The following is a 20,230-nucleotide window of genomic DNA, read 5'->3' as shown; positions in this document are numbered from 1 at the left end:
CGATAGATGATGCTGTTGAGTTTCTTCCTCTGGCATCAAGCAAGAACTATTTGCCATGGCTCTACTGTTCTTAGGGAACGAAGATAGTTGCCTTTCCTGAAACGTGCTCTCTAGTCAAACAAATAGCTAGAAACAGGAGGGCAAGAGGGACAAATGGGTCTCAACAGAGAATATTTAAGAGAGATCACAGAAAACAGTAAGGACAGGATAAAAACAATCTTCAGTACTCTCAAGTTTTATTTAACACAAGTATGTACACAGCAATTTTAAACACATACAGAGTTTATTAAATGGAGTCAGCCAGAATGTCTTAGGAGACAAGACATTTTAATTCATTCACTATATGCAGTTTCAAACATGACAACATTTTCATACAAGTGTCACATCATGTCACCTTTTGCTTATAAATTACCGATGAAGTCACATATGTCTTTATACTTACAAGGACAGGTCCAAGTGCTATGTCAACAAAATCAATAAGACACTACAAGCGTAGACTGAGATGACAATACAAAGTTTACCTCAGTGTTGAGGAATCCAAGCTGAGATGAAGCTGGGGACTATGGCTGTCAAAACACCCAAAGAGAGCATTATGCTTCTGAGAATGTAAATGATACTTTTTTAGTTAACGATTCTTCTAGCATGAAGTTTTATGTGCACAGAGCTTTATAGTCCTTGTGCTCTTCTGAATATACACACAAGGCATGGAAGGACCAGCCTGGACCTATGACCAGAGGTTTGCCCCTGTGACCTCACTGCTTTGTGTCCATCTCTATGACGTGATACCATCTGTTGGTGACCTCCAGTCCCACATCTCTTTCAAAATGTATAAAACATTTTTCTTAAAAATAAAAAAGGTCTGTGTTTGTCTTATCATTTCAACTGGTTTAACTCCTCCCTCTGAAGTTCACAAAGTAAATCTGTGCTGATCAGACAGCTGGCTCTAGAGTCCACTGGACAGTTCTCCATCTACATCAAATATATTATTAGCATGTTCACAAAAGTCTACACTTCACAGTTCTTGGTTTCTTTCTTGGAAGCTACATATATAATCATTATAAATATCATATGATATACATGCATGTGAAATAAATTCACTTTTGAAGGAACCCCAACATCAAAACCCAAGAGACAGTATAGAGTTGCCATCAATGAAAATAACATACATCACTAGGCAGAAGACACTCTGAGGGCATTAGCTTCTTCACATGTTCGTTGAAGGCTGTGGCCCTACTTTTCTATATATCGCACAGACTTTGGCCGTCTGTCAGCTTTAGACTAAATGCTCTCATCATCACTTCAGTTCTGCTGCTAATATTATATATTTTCTCTGAATTCAATAATTTCTTTTAAATTTTTGTATATAATAAATAATCTTGTGTAACTAACCAACCAACCAACAAACAAATCAATTCCCACTAACACGGATCAAAAGATTTAGGAACAATTCATACAGAACATTGTTATGGATATTTTCTTCTCTTACAATAAGGCCAGCATAACTGGACACAAGAAGAAAGTGGAGTTAAAGCTTGGGTTGAAGCATGAACACTTTCACTGTAGTATCCATTCTAAGACCGACAGTCTTCACATTTTCTGTGCACTCTGAACAATGTATCTGCACAGTTATGAGATTTCTAGGATGCTGACTTAAATTACTTCCCAGTTGCTCTTCCCCTGGTCAGAATTTGGAAGGCCAGGTTGAAGTGCCCACCGTAAGTGGCACTGCTGTACCCATGAGAACTGTCGGCTGTTAAATACCCAAGAAGAGGAGGCCTTTCCGAGCAAGAGAACCTGGTGACACATGGCCGACACTCTACTATACAAATCCGCTATGCTTCTAAACATGGTTCTTTGTTGAAAGTCCCCTTAGAAGGTTGGCTATAGTCACTGCACGGAGAGTAGTGATGATCTGTGTTCTAAACTATGAAATCTACTAACATTGAATCAGAAATGAGCATTTAGAAAGCTAGCTATCTGGAAAACTTTTCTAGAAGAAAAGAATATATATGTAATTTAATATTTTCTCATTAGCCTCAAATTAGAACTGGTATTATTGAGGAGTGGTGAAATCCTTGGAAATGGAATTGCCTACCAATTGCTAGCAGGAAAAAAAAAAACCCAATGTAAACATGGAATAGGTTTGGTAAACAACAGCATATTTCGGAAATCCAAAGGGAAGTCATTTCAGTGAGGACTCCACATCACGCCAGCATCCAGGTCTGAGCTAGGCCTGGGAGTGCAATCACACTGGTTATTGATTATCAGGTTTCTGATGCATCTAGCTACCACTAGCTGTCCCCTATCTCTGGCAGGGAAATACTACCTAGTGGCAGAATGGTCGCATCCTGTTGAGTGATGTGTGTGCCTTTGACTCAATAGGCTGCCCATGTAGAATCTGCCCCCATGAAGCATGCGCAAGTGACACAGACCGGGCCATGGCCCTGGGTGGCACTGGGGGGCGGGCAGGAAGCAAGCAACAGTCTAGTATGAGGAGGAATAGAACAACATCAGCCTCGACAATACAGAATCAACCAACAGTCCGGACAGCTGACAGCAGTCAGACCATGAAGCGGTGCTCTTTCCCATCATGGGCCATGAGGATAACATTCCGGTTGGAAGTCCAGATGAGCCGGGCCAACCGAAGGGCATTGTGGGAACCAGGTGATGCAGGCTGCACTGGAGGTACCTGGTAGGTCTTGATGCAGCGCAGCTGAGGTGCCGAGTTCAGCATACCAATGCTTCCCAGAAGTGAGGTGTTCATCTGCAGGGACAAAGCACACCCATCAAGATACACATCAAGACCCTCCCCTCCTCCTCCACAGACAGTGGCTTATTTCTTCTGCTACTCTCTCCTCCAGCATGACAATGCACACTCAGCTTTGAGTTTTATTTAACTATAAATGACTCCTCTGAGTAGATTTCAAATTGTTATGATGCCATTGATATGAACACAGAAGCCTGGAGAAATTTTCCTTTGTGAGTACAATGTGACAGTAGAGTCCATTGATCCTGAGGGAAGAAGCTAAATTAAGGCTGCTAATAAAACAGTTCTATCAGACAGGATTTGGTTTATAATTAATTGAGGAAAGTGAAGTACAGCCAAGCTATGGATAGAGTGGGAGCTGCCCAAGCCCCACCCTAAGGGCCACTGTCATCACCAACCACCATTACACCACTGCCTTTACAAAAGCTCTGGAAAAGCATTGTGTGTGCACATACATGTGGTTGGAGGTGAGAGGTCCATGCAAAGTGTTACCTGCAATCATTCTTCATCTTATATATTGGGGGCAACATCACGTCTTTCCAGAACCCAGGCCTCACAATTCATCTCCTCTAGCTCACCCACTTGCCCAGAAGATCCCTTTCCTTCTTTCTCTGCCTACCAAGTGCTGGGATTTCAGGTGTGCTACCATGGCAACCCAGCATACATGTGGTTGCTGGGGATCCAAACTCAGCTCCTCATCACCTTACTCCCTGAGGGATCTCCTCAGTCCCCATCTCCCCCTCATCGTCAAGAGAGAAGTGAGGAGCTCTTTCACTTCACCCCTCTGCTACCCTGCTCCGGATAATATATTTTTTTGCCTTTTTGAGAATTTTTCTGGGTTTGCTTTAAAACTGTGATTTTTCTTAATCCATTTACAAAATGAAAACATGAAAATTGTGAGTCATGAACAACCATGTAATTTGATTAAGGTGCTGAATATCAAATAATTGTTGTCCAAGTGGTCTGGTTTTGAAACCACTGAGTTTGACGGTTTCTTGAAGAGCATATCATTACTTAAACGACTTCAATATGCACTATTTGTGCTACAATAAATCACAGAAGAGATTCTGAAAACTGGAAAGAAGCTTTGAAAATAATCTTCCTCTTCCATACTAATATTCACTTCTATTCCTCTGGTGACCAAAGCATCTTCATCTACATGGACCACATGCCAATTACGTGAGCTAAACATGCCTATGATGACCCAGCTGCACCAGCAGTTGAAATCCGAGCAGATCTTTGGGCCTTTAAGATATGTTATTGTGATACCATGCTCTGAATTTGGATCAGTGCAAAATATAAGCCATTCCTTTTCCAGGCTTCTCGGCAGCAGATTGGTGTCAGAGGGCGTAAATCATGGCATCTCTAGCAGGGTGCGTGCAGGCTCTGCTGACATTTTCACAATTTAAATCATCTTGAGTAATAACCCTTTTAAGATGACTAATGTTACTGATTTTCCTGCATTAATAATAGTGCCGAACACAACACAAGAGGTGAAAAAAATCACTAGTGTACGAGGTCACATTTTAAACCAAATGTATGGTCATCATTAACTCTTTCTGCTAAAGTTCAGCTCAAGTCAAGCTCACCTGTCATCCTCCCAAGGTCTCTGTCCTTGTTTCTTTTCCTCTTTATCCTAAAACATCTCCATAAAAGATAACAACCTAAACCTTACTGCTTCCTGGAGGTTCCGTACTGTTAAATGCATATAAGGATGGTGAAGTCAATTTGCTAGTCTCACATCTATAAAACCTAACAGTATATAATTAGTCCTCTTATAGAACAGATCCAATTGATCCAGGAAATTGTTAGTTAAAATTAACTGGCATCAACAAGTGTGCCATGCTTTAAAGATATATGATTTCTAGGTTGATAAATAGCTACAACATATTTTAATTCCTTATGGATTTGCTATGAGAATACTTATGAAGCTTGAGTTCTGCTCATGGCTGAAGATGTAAAGGGCATAAAATAGGCTTGGCTATGCCTTCATTTTTATTCATCCTTGAAATGTAGCCATTTATAAGAAAAGTGCTAAGGGTTAAAGGAAGAGAGTATCTTGTAGACATGCCATAGATGGGCACGGGTGATGAACAAGCCATCGTTATATCTGGGTTCCCATCATAACCTGAGTCTGTTTGCTCTGCTCAGTGCCTTGATCAAAAGGCCTTCCATCTTAGAACAGGGTATGCCACGTTCTCAAAGGCACTTACTGTTACGAGTGTGAAGATGAAGACCCATGTACTCACTGGATTTCACTTCTCTCCTGACCCTTCCCTACAACACTTCAAAAGAGAACTGCTCTTGGTTCCCAGGATGAGGGTTAATTCTCAATGAAAGAATGAACTATTCTGCTAGTCGTCATTATTATTTTAATTGATTGGTGTCTGGCCATAAACTATGATAAACTCAAGGAAACTTAAAACTTTGAGTGAAAGCTACATGGAACTACAGAATTTATCAATATTATGGAATTTTCCTTATTAGAAAAAAACATAAATACTATAAAATTTTAAATAAAAGTATAAAAAAGTTAAAGAAGCACAATACATCTCCCTAAATCTTATTTTCTTGTGACAACTACTGTTAGCAACTTTTGGACACCCCCTAACACTCACTCTTAGACCCTGCACACAAATGCACAATGTATGCATAGAGAAGATAACACATGCACACACAATTACATGCACATTCATGAACCTGGCATACATATGCAGACTGTAACACAAACATATACCTACACACTTACACACTATGTATTCATGTGCACCATGAGTGGACATATCATATGTACTGTCAAAAATGCACCCTGCACTTATATGTACACTGCATGCAATACTACACATACATACCACATGCATAGTACATACTGTATTCGCATGTAACACACACAGGCACACACACACACAGACACACACACAGAGTAACAGACCTAAGAAAGAGGCTAACATTAAGAAGTGGTTTCACAATCTGCTTTTTCATTTAACATGTTAAGGCAAACGTCCTGGTGTAGATTTACATCACTGGTTTTGAATGTTTGGATACTGTATGATGAAGTAAATAAAAAGAAAACAGTATCTATGTAATTTATTAGCATTTTTGAAGTACAATATTTATTTGTTAGGTGGTACTGGTAATTTCTGGAGAGAGTTAAAGATGTTTTTCATTAGCAAATTCTCCTAGTTGTTTTATTAACAGATACACTGAAGTGACTTATTCAAATTATAGTAATATGGTGTGTAGCTGCCAGACCATGGTATTTAATAGCTTATCTTATAAACAGACTAAAACCCAACACTGGCTTCTCCCTTTCCTTCAGACATATGCACCACTACACAATTTATGTGAAGACTGTTTTCTGAACAGAGAAACACACATAGATGTAATTAATCAAAACAAGAGAATATTTTAATGCCTTTCCCAAAGTAAGTAATGCTGCATACAAACCTTTTACTGAGTCTCACTTGAGTAATTACCCAACCAATATTTCTCATTAACACTCATTTCTCAGCAAAGATTTTATAGCTGATGGTTTTAGTAAGGCTTTGTATTAATAAGACTTCATTAACTTTTCAAAATATATTATAGTTCGCTTCCTGGAATGATGAAAGGTCTCAGACAGCATTGGACCTGAGTGGGACGGGCATGCATCAGTACAGCGGCAGGAGCCCGCCCACGGCACTGCAGACTCATCTTCATAAAACAGACACAGATGCCACTACAGTATGAAGGGCTGTGCTGCTTTCTTGGACAGCCAGGGTGATCTGTTTGCATGCCTTCAATTTAAACTTGGATCAACGTGAGAGTTGACTGCACCTTTAACTGACGCTGTCAGAGCGAGGAAGGACCTGGAAGTGGCTAAGCTGTCTAGGGCAGACAGCACCACACAGTCTTTGAAGCAGGGGCTCTTACGGAGCCATGTCCATAGGCTCAGATATTCCGGGAAAACAACAGAAATGTCAGTGAGCCAGCAGAGAGGAACCAGAAGAGGAATCAAGACCTCACTGTCTTGTATATGATCCCGGCTTCTAAAATAAGCATGACACCTGTGTGTTGGGCACAGCATCTGGGTGGAGGTGGAAACTATTTTGAGAAAACAATGAACAGATGTAGTCAAAAAGAACCTTAGTAAGATAGACAAGGGTAAGGCAGAAGCTTGTCACTCAACAAATTCAAGTAAATGCTGAAAAGCTGTCAAATTGGGTTTATCTTTTCTATAACATTGTATATATACGCATACACACACATAAACACACAGGCACACACAGGCACACTCACGCACACACACGGCTTTGTTTGTCTATTCTTTATAAAAAGGAAAACATGGGAAAAACTAGTCCCCTTGAGAACTAGGCTCCAGACTTGCTAATCCCTATCTCTGCAGTGTGGGTCAGCACCTGGACACATAGGTAATGTGTAAACACCCATCCAAGATTCAGAAAATTAGGAACTAAAGGTAGATGTATGAAAGTACAGGAGGCATAATGGTGGTCCACAGTGCGAGCATGAAAAAAACCACAAATGGACAAGCCCTTGGAGGGACACATGTTCTAAGCCCATCTGTGGATAGCAATGGACTCCTGGAGCCTGACAGTAGAAATGTTAGTCCTGTGGTTGCTCAGAATGAAGACTGGGTGAGGTTTCTGATAGACGGAGTTTAATACGAGTTAATTAAGTTGCTGGAGACACATTCTGGAAAAAGGGATAATGAGAAAATAATCTGGAAGGCTAAATTAGATTAAAAAGGAGAATAAGTTTCTGACAGATTTGAAGGTGTCACATTTCAGTAGGATATTGTTAATTAAACAATTTGTTGTATTTATTTTACATTTTATTACCTATTGATTTTGTTTTTAAACCATCATCAAGTTGTGTTAGAAACTTGTCAAAACTTTAATTTTATTTCTCAGCTTTTAAAGCTATGTAGTGGATTTTCATCCTCCAAAAAAATGCAGTTGTCTATAAAACTTTAGAATAACCTCTGGTGGGGTGGGTGTCTTTTTAACATTTTTCTAATTGTCCGAATAAAGAGAGCTAAAAAAAGAAAAAAAAAAGAAAAGAAAAAAAAAAAAAAAAAAAAAGGAAAAGGAGACGGTAGTAATTAAACATTTAATATGAAATAGTCTATTATAAAAATTAGTTGTTCAAAATTAGCATTTACTTTAATCAATTTATATGTATACATGTGTATATGTGTATGTATACACACACACACACACATTACATAAAGTGGCAGATGAAAATATAAAAGCTTTTTTAATGTTTTGGATAGTTTAGAAATTAAGAATGTTTTCCTAATTTCTTTCTCAGCCTCTTTATCATTTGTATAAAGGAAGGCTTCTGATTTATTTGAGTTAATTTTATATCTGGTCACTTGGCTGAAGTTGTTTATCAGATGGAGAAGTTCTCTGTTAAAATTTTTTGGGGTCACTTATGTATACTATCATATCACCTGCAAATAGTGATACCTATTTCTTCTTTGCCAATTTGCATCCATTTGATCTTTTTGTTGTCTTATTGTTCTAGCTAGAGCTTTGGGTACTATATTGAACAGATATGGAGAGAGTGGGCATCCCTGTCTTGTCCCCGATTTTAGTGGGATTGCTTCAAGTATCTCTCCACTGAATTTGATATTAGCTGTTGATTTGCAGTAAATTACTTTTATTATGTTTAGGTATGGACCTTGACTACCTGATCTCTCCAATACATAAAGAGGTGTTGGATTTTGTCAAATGCTTTTTCTGCATCTAGGGAGATGATCCTGTGATTTTTTTTTCATTGAGTTTGTTTATATAGTGAATTACATTGATGAATTTTTGTATAACCAAGATTGCATCCCTGGGATGAAGCCTACTTGATCATGGTAAATGATGGTTTTGATGTGTTCTTGGACACAGTTTCCAAAAATTTTATTGAGTCTTTTTGTATATTTGAATATTCACAAGCAAGATTGGTCTGAAGTTCTTTTTTGGTTCGGTCTTTGTATGGTTTAGGTATCAGAGCAATTGTGACTTCATAGAATAAATTAGGTAGTATTCCTTCTGTTTCTATTTTAGGTAGTAGTTTGAGGAATATTGGTATCAGGTCTTCTTTGAAGGTGTTGTAGAATTCTTCACTAAATCCATCTGGCCCTGGGCTTTGACTTCTTCTATTTCCTTATGGGATATGGGCCTGTTTAGATAGTTGACCTGCTCTTGATTTAACTTTGTCATATGGTATCTATCTAGAAAACCATCCATTTCATCTAGATTTTTCCATTTTTGTTGAGTATAGGCTTTTGTAGTAGAATCTGAAGATTTCTGAATTTCCTCCATTTCTGTGGTTATATCTCCCTTTTCATTTCTGAATTTGTTAATGTGGATAAGGTTTCTACGCCCTTTAATTAGTTTGGCTAATCCTTTGTTAATCTTGTTGATTCTCTCAAACAATCAGCTTTTAGTTTTGTTGATTCTTTGTATTGTTCTCTTTGTTTCTGTTTGGTTGATTTTTGGCCCTGAGTTTGACAACTTCGTTCACAACAGTCACAAATAATATAAAATATCTTGCTGTTACTCTAACCAAACAAGTGAAATATCTGTATGACAATAACTTCAAGTCTCTCAAGAAAGAAATTGAATAAGATCTCAGAAAATGGAGAGATCTCCCATGCACACATATTGGCAGAATTAACATAGTAAAAATGGCCATTCTACCAAAAGCAATCTACAGATTCAGTGCAATCCCCATCATAATCCCAACACAAAGACATGGAAAAAGCAATTCTCAAATTCATCTGGAAAGGCAAAAATCTCAGAATAGAGAACACCATTCTTAACAATAAGAAAACAGCTGGGGGAATCACCATCCCTGACCTCAAGCTCTACTACAGAGCAACAGTGATAAAAACTGCATGGTATTGATACAGAGACAGACAGGTTGATCAATGGAATAGAATTGAAGATCCAGAAATAAAACCACTCAAGCATATTTGATCTTTGACAAAGAAGAGAAAAATATACAGTGGAAAAAAGAAAGCATCTTCAATAAATGGTGTTGGTCTAACTCCTGTCTGTATGTAGAAAAATGAAAATAGACCCATATTTGTTACCTTGCACAAAGTTCAAGTCCAAGTGCATCAAGGACTTCAACATAAAGCCAGATACACTCAATCTAATAGAAGAGAAAGTGAGAGAGAGACTTGAACTCATTAGCACAGGGAGAAATTTCCTAAACAGAACTCCCATGGCTCATGTTCTAAGATCAAGAATTGATAAATGAGACCTCATGAAACTGGAAAGCTTCTGTAAGGCAAAGGACATAGTCAATAAGAGAAATAGGCAACCTACAGACTGGGAAAAAATCTTCACTAACTCCACATCTGATAGAGGGTTAATATCTAAAATATATGAAGAATTAAAAAAGCTAACCACCACAAAACCCCAACGACCCAATCAAAAAATAGAGTATAGAATTAAACCAAGAATTCACAATGGAGGAATCTTAAATGGCTGAGAAGCACCTAAAGATATGTCCCAAGTCCTTAGTGATCAGAGAAATGCAAATCAAAATAACACAGAGATTCTACCTTACACCAATCAGAATGGCTAAAATCAAAACTTCAGGTGACAACCAATGTTAGCAAGGATGTGGAGAAGGAGAATACTCCTCCATTGCTGGTGGGATTTCAAACTAGCACAACCACTCTGAATATCAATTTGGAGGTTCCTCAGGAAATTGGAAATAGATCTACCTGAAGACCCAGCAATACCATTTTTGGAAATATACCCAAAAGATGCTCCACCATGCCACAGAGGCACATGTTCCACTATGTTCATAGCGGGCCTTATTTGTGATAGCCAGAAGCTGGAAACAATCTAGATGTCCCACAATAGAAGAATAAATGAAGAAAATGTGGTTCATTTATACAATGGAATACTACTCAGCTATTAAGAACAAGAACATCCTGAGTTTTGCAGGCAAATGGATGGAATTAGAAAATATCACCCTAAGTGAAATAACTCAGACCCAAAAGGACATGCACTGTATGTACTCACTAATATGTGGATACTAGACAAAAAAATGTACAGAATACTCAAGATACAGTCCACAGAAATCAAAAAGGTCAACAAGCTGCAGGGCCCAAGTGAGGATGCCTCAGTCCCACTTGGGTGGGAGAAGAAAGCAACCACAAGGGAGGAGGAAGGGACCTGGGAAGGAAAGGAGATGGTGGGGGAAAAGGACTGAAGCCCTGAGGGTCAGCAGAAATAATGTAAACAGGCAACCTCAGGAGATAGAATGTTGGGAAGACACTCCAGAATGGACCAGAGACCTGGGAGGTGAGAGACCCTCAGGAATCAAATGGGGGACTGTATATGAAATGCCCTACAGTGGAGAAAGGGAACATGTAGACCCACCTCCAGCAGAAACACAGGACATCAAGTGAGGGGTGGGTTGCTATCCCACAGCCAAAACTCTGACTCATAATTGTTCCTGTCTGAAATAATTACAGGGATGGAAATGGAGAAGAGCCTGAGGAAAAGAAGGTCCAGCAACAGGCCTAAAGTGGGATCCAGCTCAAGGGGAGGCCCCAAGGCCTGACACAATTTACTGGGGCTATGGAGCGCTCACAACAAGGGTCCTATCATGGCTGCCCTCCCAAAGACCCAACAAGAAGCAGCTCAAAGAGTCAGATGCAGATATTTGCATCCAAGCAATGAACCCTGTGGTTGAATTAGGGAAAAGCTGGAAGAACCTGAGGAGGAAGGTGATCCTGGAGGAGAACCAGCAGTCTTAATTAACCTGGTACCCCGAGATCACTCAATGGATCACCAACCAGGCAGTATACACCCGCTGATAGGAGTTCCCCAACACATATACAGCAGAGGACTGACGGGTCTGGGTTCAGTCAGAGAAGATGCACCTAACCCTCAAGAGACTGGAGGTCCCAGGGAGTTTAGAGGTCTGGTGGGGTGGATGGGGTAGAGGCATCCTGTGGAGATGGGGGAGGGTAGCATGGAGGAGGTATGGGATGTGGAATAGTTGGAGGGTAGACCAGGAGGGGAATAAAATCTGGAGTAAGAAAAAAGAAACTTTTTTTTTTTTTTTTAAAAGAATGTTATGTGAGCACCAGCCTGATAGTACATACCTATAATCTTAGCACTTAGAGATGGAGGCAGAATAATACTGAGACCATCCTGGGTTATAAGGGAGACCATCTCAGGCAAAACAAAACAAAACAAAACAAAACAAAACAGCCAAAACTAAACAAACAACTTAGCACTCAAACAAAAACATAATGCAAGCAAAAAAGGAGACAAGGGGAAATGCATAACATAGGAAAATACCTAGTGCCCTATGCTCCACTACAACAGATCCAAGAACCTTGTGGAAACCTACTATAAGCTCCCGCTTGAGTGCAGTTTCCATATCCACCTCACCACGTTCTTCCTTGTCTGCTCATGGCTCCAACAGGTGTCCCTTGCTCTGTTGGAAGAAGGCTTCCTACCATTTCTGAGAACCATGTCATTCTCAGATTCTCTGTATTGTCAGTGCTCGCAAGCTTACCTGTGTTTCCCTTGTCCTGAAGTCCTGTGAGAGCTGTTGCTCCTTCTCGGCCAGATTGTTAGCTGTGTTCTCAGCATTCTGCACATTAGTGCTGAGCACATAATTAGCAAGTGAACACTCAACACTTGTGTAAGGGAGAAAGGAAGGGCACAAGAGGAAGGCTGATAGACAGGCCCAGCACAAAGACTTTCCCACTGAAGCACACAAAGCGGTACATATTTAAAACTTGCTTACCTGCCAGAAAGAAATGTGACTGTCAGTGTTTGAGTAGGTGGCAAGATAACGTCCATCAGGAGCAAAGGACACTGCAGTGATCGGTCCCTTGTGTCCATGGATGGTCTGAAATGAAATTTATGGGTCATCAGTGACATGTATTCCGTAGAACTTTTACAAGTACTTCTGTGAACAAACTCAATGTTTAACAGGTGATATCACAGATACTGGAGACTGCAAACTGCGATTTTCTGTATTTACAAAATTATATAACAATAAAAAAAAACAATGAAAAAATTCTTCATGTTTGTAATGGCATTAGTCTTGGTTTGAGGAGTGGGTCTGTCTTCCAGTTTGAATGCATATGAGCCCAAAGAGAAAGTACATATTAGTGGACAAACCAGAGTTATAATTTTTCACACTAAAGGCTGAATTTTGCAATCAATGAGAAAGGTGTGGTGGCTTACTCTTGATTGTAAATGTGACTATGTCTGGAATTAACTAAAAGCAAAATGGGTACACTTGTGATAAATTTTGTTTTGTTTCTTTAATTAAATCATTCTAAGTGGGAGGACTGGTTTCTAATTTACATCTTTGAAGTGGGAAGATACACCTTTAATTCAAGTCTTTTGAGCTGGGCAGACTCACTTTAATTTGGACCACACCGCTGCCGGCAGCCTGTGAAGAGGACATGGAAGAAGGAAGCTTGCTCTCTTTGGCTACATGCTCTGACTCACAAGCCCATTCCTTCCCCGGTATCAGGGCCTAGGTTGTAGGGATTTTGGTATACACTGAGGACAAGCTGACACATCCAACGGTGTGGACTGAACAGCTACTGGACTCTTGAACCTTCCATTGGCAGTCAGCCATTGCTGAGCTAGCTGGGCCACAGTTTGTAAGCCACTCTATATTCCTTCATGTAGAGGCAGAGACTCATCCTGTCCCATCCTCTAGTGAACCCTGAGTAATTTAAAAAACAAACAAATAAATCACCAAAAAGTACCCAGGAACTTGCCTTTCTGAAGTGAAAGCTAAGCTTTTCCTCTGAAACAAGTTAAAGACTAATTTTAACTCCTTAATAATCACACAATTTTCATGATTTATCCTTAATTTGATACCAATAACACTGTACTTAACTGTATACAGCTACGATTAGTACACAAATGTACATGTACGTACTGGAAGTATGGGCACATATAAATCATGTTAACAGGGACAGTCTTGAACCTGTGCCAAAAGCTATCATTGATTTAACCATGAATAATGAGAAGAAACGTGTATTTTAGAGCATGTCTCTGATAAAATGTCCTTACCAATAAAAAATACACTCATCTGATGAGGTTATTATTTATAGAAAATACAGCATGCTAAGGACATCAGATTAACAGTGTAAGCTAGCAACATTCAACTCTTAAACTGCATACCTTCACTATGCTAGCTAACACCCAGAGTCTTCCCTTTTTGAATCTCAGTGAGCACAGGCTTGTGATGTCATTTGGTTCATATGTGCTGTAAATTTTCATAAGAAAATATATATAATTCATATCTGAAAGTTCAAATGAGAAAAACTAGGAAAGATAGAAAGACATGACCAAGCACATTTCTTAATGGCCTTTGCTATATTCTCTTCTGTCATTTGATTTGATGGTCAAGGTACTCAAAGAAAGACTGTTATTTTGGTAATATACCGCTGGTTTTAGGCAGCAGAGGGCATGGGGACTGAGTCAGACTGTCTGGATTTGCATTGGCTCACTCACTACTTATTCACTGTGAAACAAGGATCACATTAATCTCAGAGTATCAATACCTATAGTAAGGATGATGACATTGATAGTGATTGTATGTGTGCTAAAGAGCTTTGTGACAATTAAATGCACTAATATACATATTGCAACCCCCACAATGCTTAGCACATAATAAACTCAGCAAATATTGACATTTTTTCTTATGCTTGCTTACCTAGGAATGACCACACAATAAATTGTTTAAGTATAGTGCTTTTTAAAATGACCTCTTCCCTAAAAATCTAGAATAGTTTATGCTCAAATCATCATCACTAGGCATCCTAGATTGCTTAAAAACAGACCTCAGACTGCCATTATTAAATAAGCGTGGGAGTTATCCATGGTGCTGGCAACAAGTGTGCTAAATGGAGCTGTGGGTACAAGCCCTGAATAACTACCGAAGGAAACCAGTGCAATCGAACATAACGAGAGAATTTTTCACAAAAGTAAATGTCTACTGGCACTTACCAAGCCAGCTTAAAGAACTCAATGGAACAGCACTTTCATTTTTTAAGATTAGTACTCAGGTCTGGGAAACAAAACAAAACAACAAACATATCTCACTTGCTTTGGGCCAATTTTAATCTCTATTTGATTAAGATAAATGATTGGTGAAACCTTAGTTTATAATAGTCATCAAAAGCAAATTATTATTATTATTATTATTATTATTATTTACTGTGGATTGAACCCAGGGTCTTAGACATGATGCAAGCACTACTCGATATACCTAGACCTGTACTATACATGTATTTTGTTTTCCTGCAAACTGTTTGAAAAGGTTTGTGCCTGCATTTCTAACTTACCATACCTAGTGTGAACTGAGCTGCTTAAGAGCTGGGTTCAGCTCACAAATGGCCACTTCAACTTGGACACTTGGTCTTCACTAGAGTAGGACTGACACAAGAACAGGTCTATGGGTCAGACAAGCTCACCTGTAGACTACAGAACTATGGGCCAGACAAGTCCACCTATATAATACAAGCCTTTCATTGCAAATATTTGATTCAAAACAGTTTTCTCCATGCTCTGGGATCTGATTATTCAACCAAAACCATAACCAGACTACAAGAACACATTGCTCCTCTTGAAAGCCTCAATGTCCAACTAAGTGGGTATTGCACATTCTAAGTCAGAGCAAGCATGTTCTAGGCAGTGGCCCTTCAAATATCTACACAGAATGCAATACCTGCCTCAGATTAGCATCCTGCCTCAATTAGCAATGAATGGACTTTAAGCCAGGCACCCACAGGATGTCACATCTAACAGCGAGGTAGCACACTTTCCTGGAAAAGTCATCCCGGCTAAATGCAGAAAACCAGACACCAGGCTCACAACTGCCCCATTCGGGATATGTCAGGCCAGTTCATCCTGTATCATGTTCTCCAGAGACTAGTGTCAATAACATCAACATGAAGGACAGCTCCACGTCAGCAGACATGGCTTCTCTCACAGATGCCGTAAAAATTCTTCCTGGCATTTTTTTTTTTTTTGGCGGTGGATGGGTAAGGCAGTCAGGAAAATAGTTTGTTTACTAGACACATTTCTTTTCATGGTGTAACAGTCATTAAATAATCCAGTGGTATTTCCTTTACTGCCAGGAAGCTCAGAACTAAATTTATGCTCGGTTAGTGTCTAGTAATAAATATGGCATACAGATTCTGCTCATCTTTGACCTGTTTTTATCTAAATGGTTTAAAGTCCAGACATACACTAAGTTTGAATATAAATTTCTTTGAAGTCTGTTTTTGACTAAGCAGGATTATCTACTTTTGAAGTGCTAGGAGGGATGAGAAATGCTGCAACTATCCCAGTCAGAAGACGGAATACTAAAGTCTCCAACCCACTGCCTAATGAAGGAATAAGATCTGCAGGAAAAGATTAACAGTGAGCAGTACTTGTGTCTAGTAATAAATATTCCCGACCCATTTTTTTGACCATGGCTCTGTTCTCATCTATGTGGCTGAGACTCAAACAAAACATTTTGTTACTTTTAGCAAAGTTAGAAAAATTTATGAAAGTATGTAAAATTTTGTTATCATAAATATGCAAAAGATTTACAAAGAATTGACCATGTATTTGCAAACAGTAGATAGACAATAGATTGGTGGATGGATGGATTGATGGATTGATGGATTGATGGATGGATGGATGGATGGATGGATGGATGGATGGATGGATGAATAAATGGATGGATGGATAAATGGATAAATGGATGGATGGATGGCTGGATGGATAGATAGATGGATGGTGTCTTAGTCAGGGTTTCCTATTCCTGCATAAACCATCATGATCAATAAGCAAGTTGGGGAGGAAAGGGTTTATTCAGCTTACACTTCCACACTGCTGTTTATCAGCAGAGGAAGTCAGGACTGGAACTCAAGCAGGTCAGGAAGCAGGAGCTGATGCAGAAGCTATGAAGGAATGTTGCTTACTGGCTGGCTTCCCCTGGCTTGCTCAGCTTGCTTTTTTATGGAAACCAGGTTTACCAGCCCAGGGATGGCACCACCCACAATGGGCTGCGTCCTCCCTGCTTGATCACTAGTTGAGAAAATGCCTTACAGCTGGATTTCATGGAGGCATTTCCTCAACTGAGGCTCTTTTCTCTGTGATAACTCCAGTTTGTGTCAAGTTGACACAAAACCAGTCAGTACGGATGGATGGATGGATGGATGGATGGATGGATGGATGGATGGATGGATGGATGGATAGATGAATAGGCAGGCAGGCAGGCAGGCAGGCAGGCAGGCAGGCAGGCAGGTAGGCAGGCAAACAGGAACATGGCCTACAGGTCAGCATCAATGTCTTGGAGGTTGAAAAAGAACTGTCTATCTTGGGAACAGCAGGGCTGAATCTGTAGTAGTAAGGCAGATGTAATCAGAGGACACTTGACAGCTCTGTTCCCAGTGGCTGCACTTGCCTACAGAAGAACCAGTTATGCCTCCCACAAGGGCACCTTCCCCCAGAATGCACTCAAAACAAGCGAAGAGGACAAGCGTGCACCTCATGTTTCATAAGCACAAACATGGGAGATGCTTGAAGTTAAAACACGACTGAACAAATGTCTGCTGGTCTGTGGAAACGAGATAGATTGGAGATGGCCATAATACTGAGCAAATGCCTAGGGAGTAAGCAGAGTGCTGGAAAGGCAAGACCTAGTACTTTCTTGGTACTAATCCCATTTAATGATGACCATAAATGCCACTGTGGGTCAAGCTCTGGCCACTTTGTGTAGGATTTTAAAAAACATATTCATATTTATAGCAGACAAATCAGAAAGGGCAGGGAAGGGAAGAGGTCAGCACATAATTTGCATGTCTCTCTAGGATCCCAACACAGGAAGCCACACATTTCATGGCAGGCTGGCAAGGAGGTAAGTTTTCATAGCAGAGAGGAAACAGAGACAGACATCCTCCCTGGGCAATGAAGAAGGCTCATTTAAACACAGCCATTTCAGATGAGTTCAAAAGTTAAGATGGAACTATGTCCAAGGAAAAACTATTCCCTGTTCTTTTCTTCCATACAGCCAACTAAGGAGAATGTTGGCAGATATGTGAGTTGTCTGTCTGTCTGAGAAGACAAATGATAGGCTCGGCAAGTCACTAAGGTAGACATTAAACTTAAATCCATTAAACAGAGGATCATCTCACTGTGGCTGCTCACAAGGCTTAGATCATAACACCATCAAACACTGCATCATCTGCCTGTGGCCAGTCACAAGGCTCAAGTGGACTTAGAAACCACCGCATGAAGCCTGCTCAAACCTCTCTGTGCAGACTCTCTTAGGACCTTGTGAAGTTGCCAAAAGGGAATCTTTAAAAAGTTTAAGCAATAAGACCTATTTTTACAGACTTATATTTCTAATTTTATCTTAATCGTGCACTTTATCAGGTTATTGCATTTCACAATAGTAAATATATAATAAAGACTTTCCTAGTATAATTATAAAAACAAAAAAGCCATACCGTTAGGAACTAGGAAAGAAACAGCGGAGTTGAAATGAATTTGCATCTCTCTGCATATATGCAAACATGTTTGGTTCTTCACTTTAACGTGCAGATTCTTTTACTAATGATCACAATGACCAATTTTGTTTTGCTCTAAGTTTCATCAGTTCATGGAATCATAAGCTAGAATCAATACAAAAGACACTGGGTACTCTGCTGCAATTTCTTCTAGCAATATACTGTATGTGTAATTAGCATTCCCTATAGATTTCTCAAAAAATTTACTTCAATGGAAAATGAATTAAACATCCTTACTGAGATTAACTATAGAGGAAGGTGTTTTAATGTTCTTAAATATAATGAACAACTGACAGGACATGAAGAAATGAAGGAGACATGCACACTTAAAACTCTGGATCTTTAATGCAATCATATTGCCTACTGAGGAGCAAAACTGAAACCTGAAGTCACTGGTAATGCCTCATTACACGGTTAAAAGCATCAACATTTACAGTGTTTTCACTATTTCTAAGCCAGTGGAATATTATTCCCTACAGAAAAAAATCAAAAGGCTATATTGCATATGTCATAAGCATTATCAGTATGTAGATATTGAAACACTATTTAATTCATCAATGTCAGTTAGTTTATCCCCAAATGACATATAAATCACTGTTAGTAACTGCAAATGGACAAAAGGGCTAGAGCTGTTTTTTAAAGGAAGAGAGTCCATTTACTTGGCTTCTCTCTTATAATGAAACTTATGGTGGCTAATTTGATTATATTTATCCTTAAGTCTATTCCCATTAAGATGCTCAAATGATACCAAATATACATGTCTTCTCCTCAAGTGTCTATTTGTTTCAATCAGACAATGTCAGGAAATAATTCAATTCACTGATTAGTTCAACTGCATCCTGTTAGGAAGATGCTATTCAGGTTGATTCCCACTCTATACTTGGTATAATATATAATCAAAAATCACCACCTCAGCCTCCTTCTGAAAGGAAGATAACGAGATTTTAAAACAAAATACCCATTTTTCAACCCTCAAACATATTTCAAATCATTGTAATGTCACCAAAAGGCTTATGTGCTGAGAGTGTGGGAAGGAACTGAGCCAACGAGAAAGGCTGGGCTCCCTTCACGATTACAGAGCTTACCTATACATTCTTCTATCTTGTAAGACATTTTGTGTCCAGAGAGAAAGGGGCAAGCCATGAATTTTATAATTATTCTTCTCTTAAGAACTGCTTCCCTTCTTTGCCTGCAGAGGACACACAACTAAATCATTAGAAAACCATTGGCACTGAGGGCTGTAGAGGAGAGTTACTGATGAATGTGGAAGAACCATTGTCATCCTTGGGCTGAGGTGTCTGCGAGCCAGCCCAATCTTCCTCCATCCTGCCCAGTGTAGAAGCCAAGGCTGCTCTGTGTTCAGAGGTTTAACCCCCCACAGTCAAATCCAGGACAGGGGCTGCTTCACTGATTGCTGTTGTCGGAAGCAGCAGACCCCATGTGTTCCTACATGTCTGTAAGACAGCTAGACATCTGAACTCCCTCTAGACTGGGTTTACTGTGGGTTGGTGCTGACCCCTGAGTCTTTTTCCTCAGCTTCCCAAGTAATTAAATTATAGGCATTTGTCACTTTATCTGACTAAGGGCATGCTTGCATATGTGTGCACAATCACAGACACACACACACACACACACACACACACACACACACACACACCAAAAATAACTTCTAGTCCCACCTGCCTTTTTAGAAGTACTTGTAAAGAAGGAGCCCTCTTGTTAAATTCCTTCCCCTTAGGGAACTATGTCAGTCAGTAGGTATGCCCTTTCAGGATTACTTTTAAGAATCTGTATATGATGTGTGTGTGTGTGTGTGTGTGTGTGTGTATGTGTGTGTGTGTGTGTGTGTGTGTGTGTGTGTGTGTGTGTGTTGCAGGGGAGGTGCATAGAGAATGTGT

The 20,230-nt window shown here is 39.6% G+C and overlaps 1 protein-coding gene across 2 annotated transcripts in view; it reads right to left on the bottom strand.

Moving 5' to 3' along the window:
- Positions 1-252: 252 nt before the first annotated feature.
- WDR7 (WD repeat domain 7) overlaps positions 253-20,230 on the bottom strand; it is a 265,985-nt gene continuing 246,007 nt past the window's right edge. For both annotated transcript variants that reach the window (XM_080919796.1, XM_080919797.1), the window contains 2 exons: positions 12,545-12,649; positions 253-2,764 (listed from right to left, as the gene is read on the bottom strand). In XM_080919796.1, coding sequence (XP_080775922.1) covers positions 2,561-2,764; positions 12,545-12,649 — 309 coding nt within the window. In that variant the 3' untranslated portion in view covers positions 253-2,560. The remainder of the gene's footprint in view (positions 2,765-12,544; positions 12,650-20,230) is intronic.

Source organism: Micromys minutus (genome assembly GCF_963924665.1).
Source record: "Micromys minutus genome assembly, chromosome: 8".
Classification (NCBI taxonomy): domain Eukaryota; kingdom Metazoa; phylum Chordata; class Mammalia; order Rodentia; family Muridae; genus Micromys; species Micromys minutus.
Note: the sequence above shows the minus strand (reverse complement) of the source record. Positions and strands in the feature narration are given on the sequence as shown.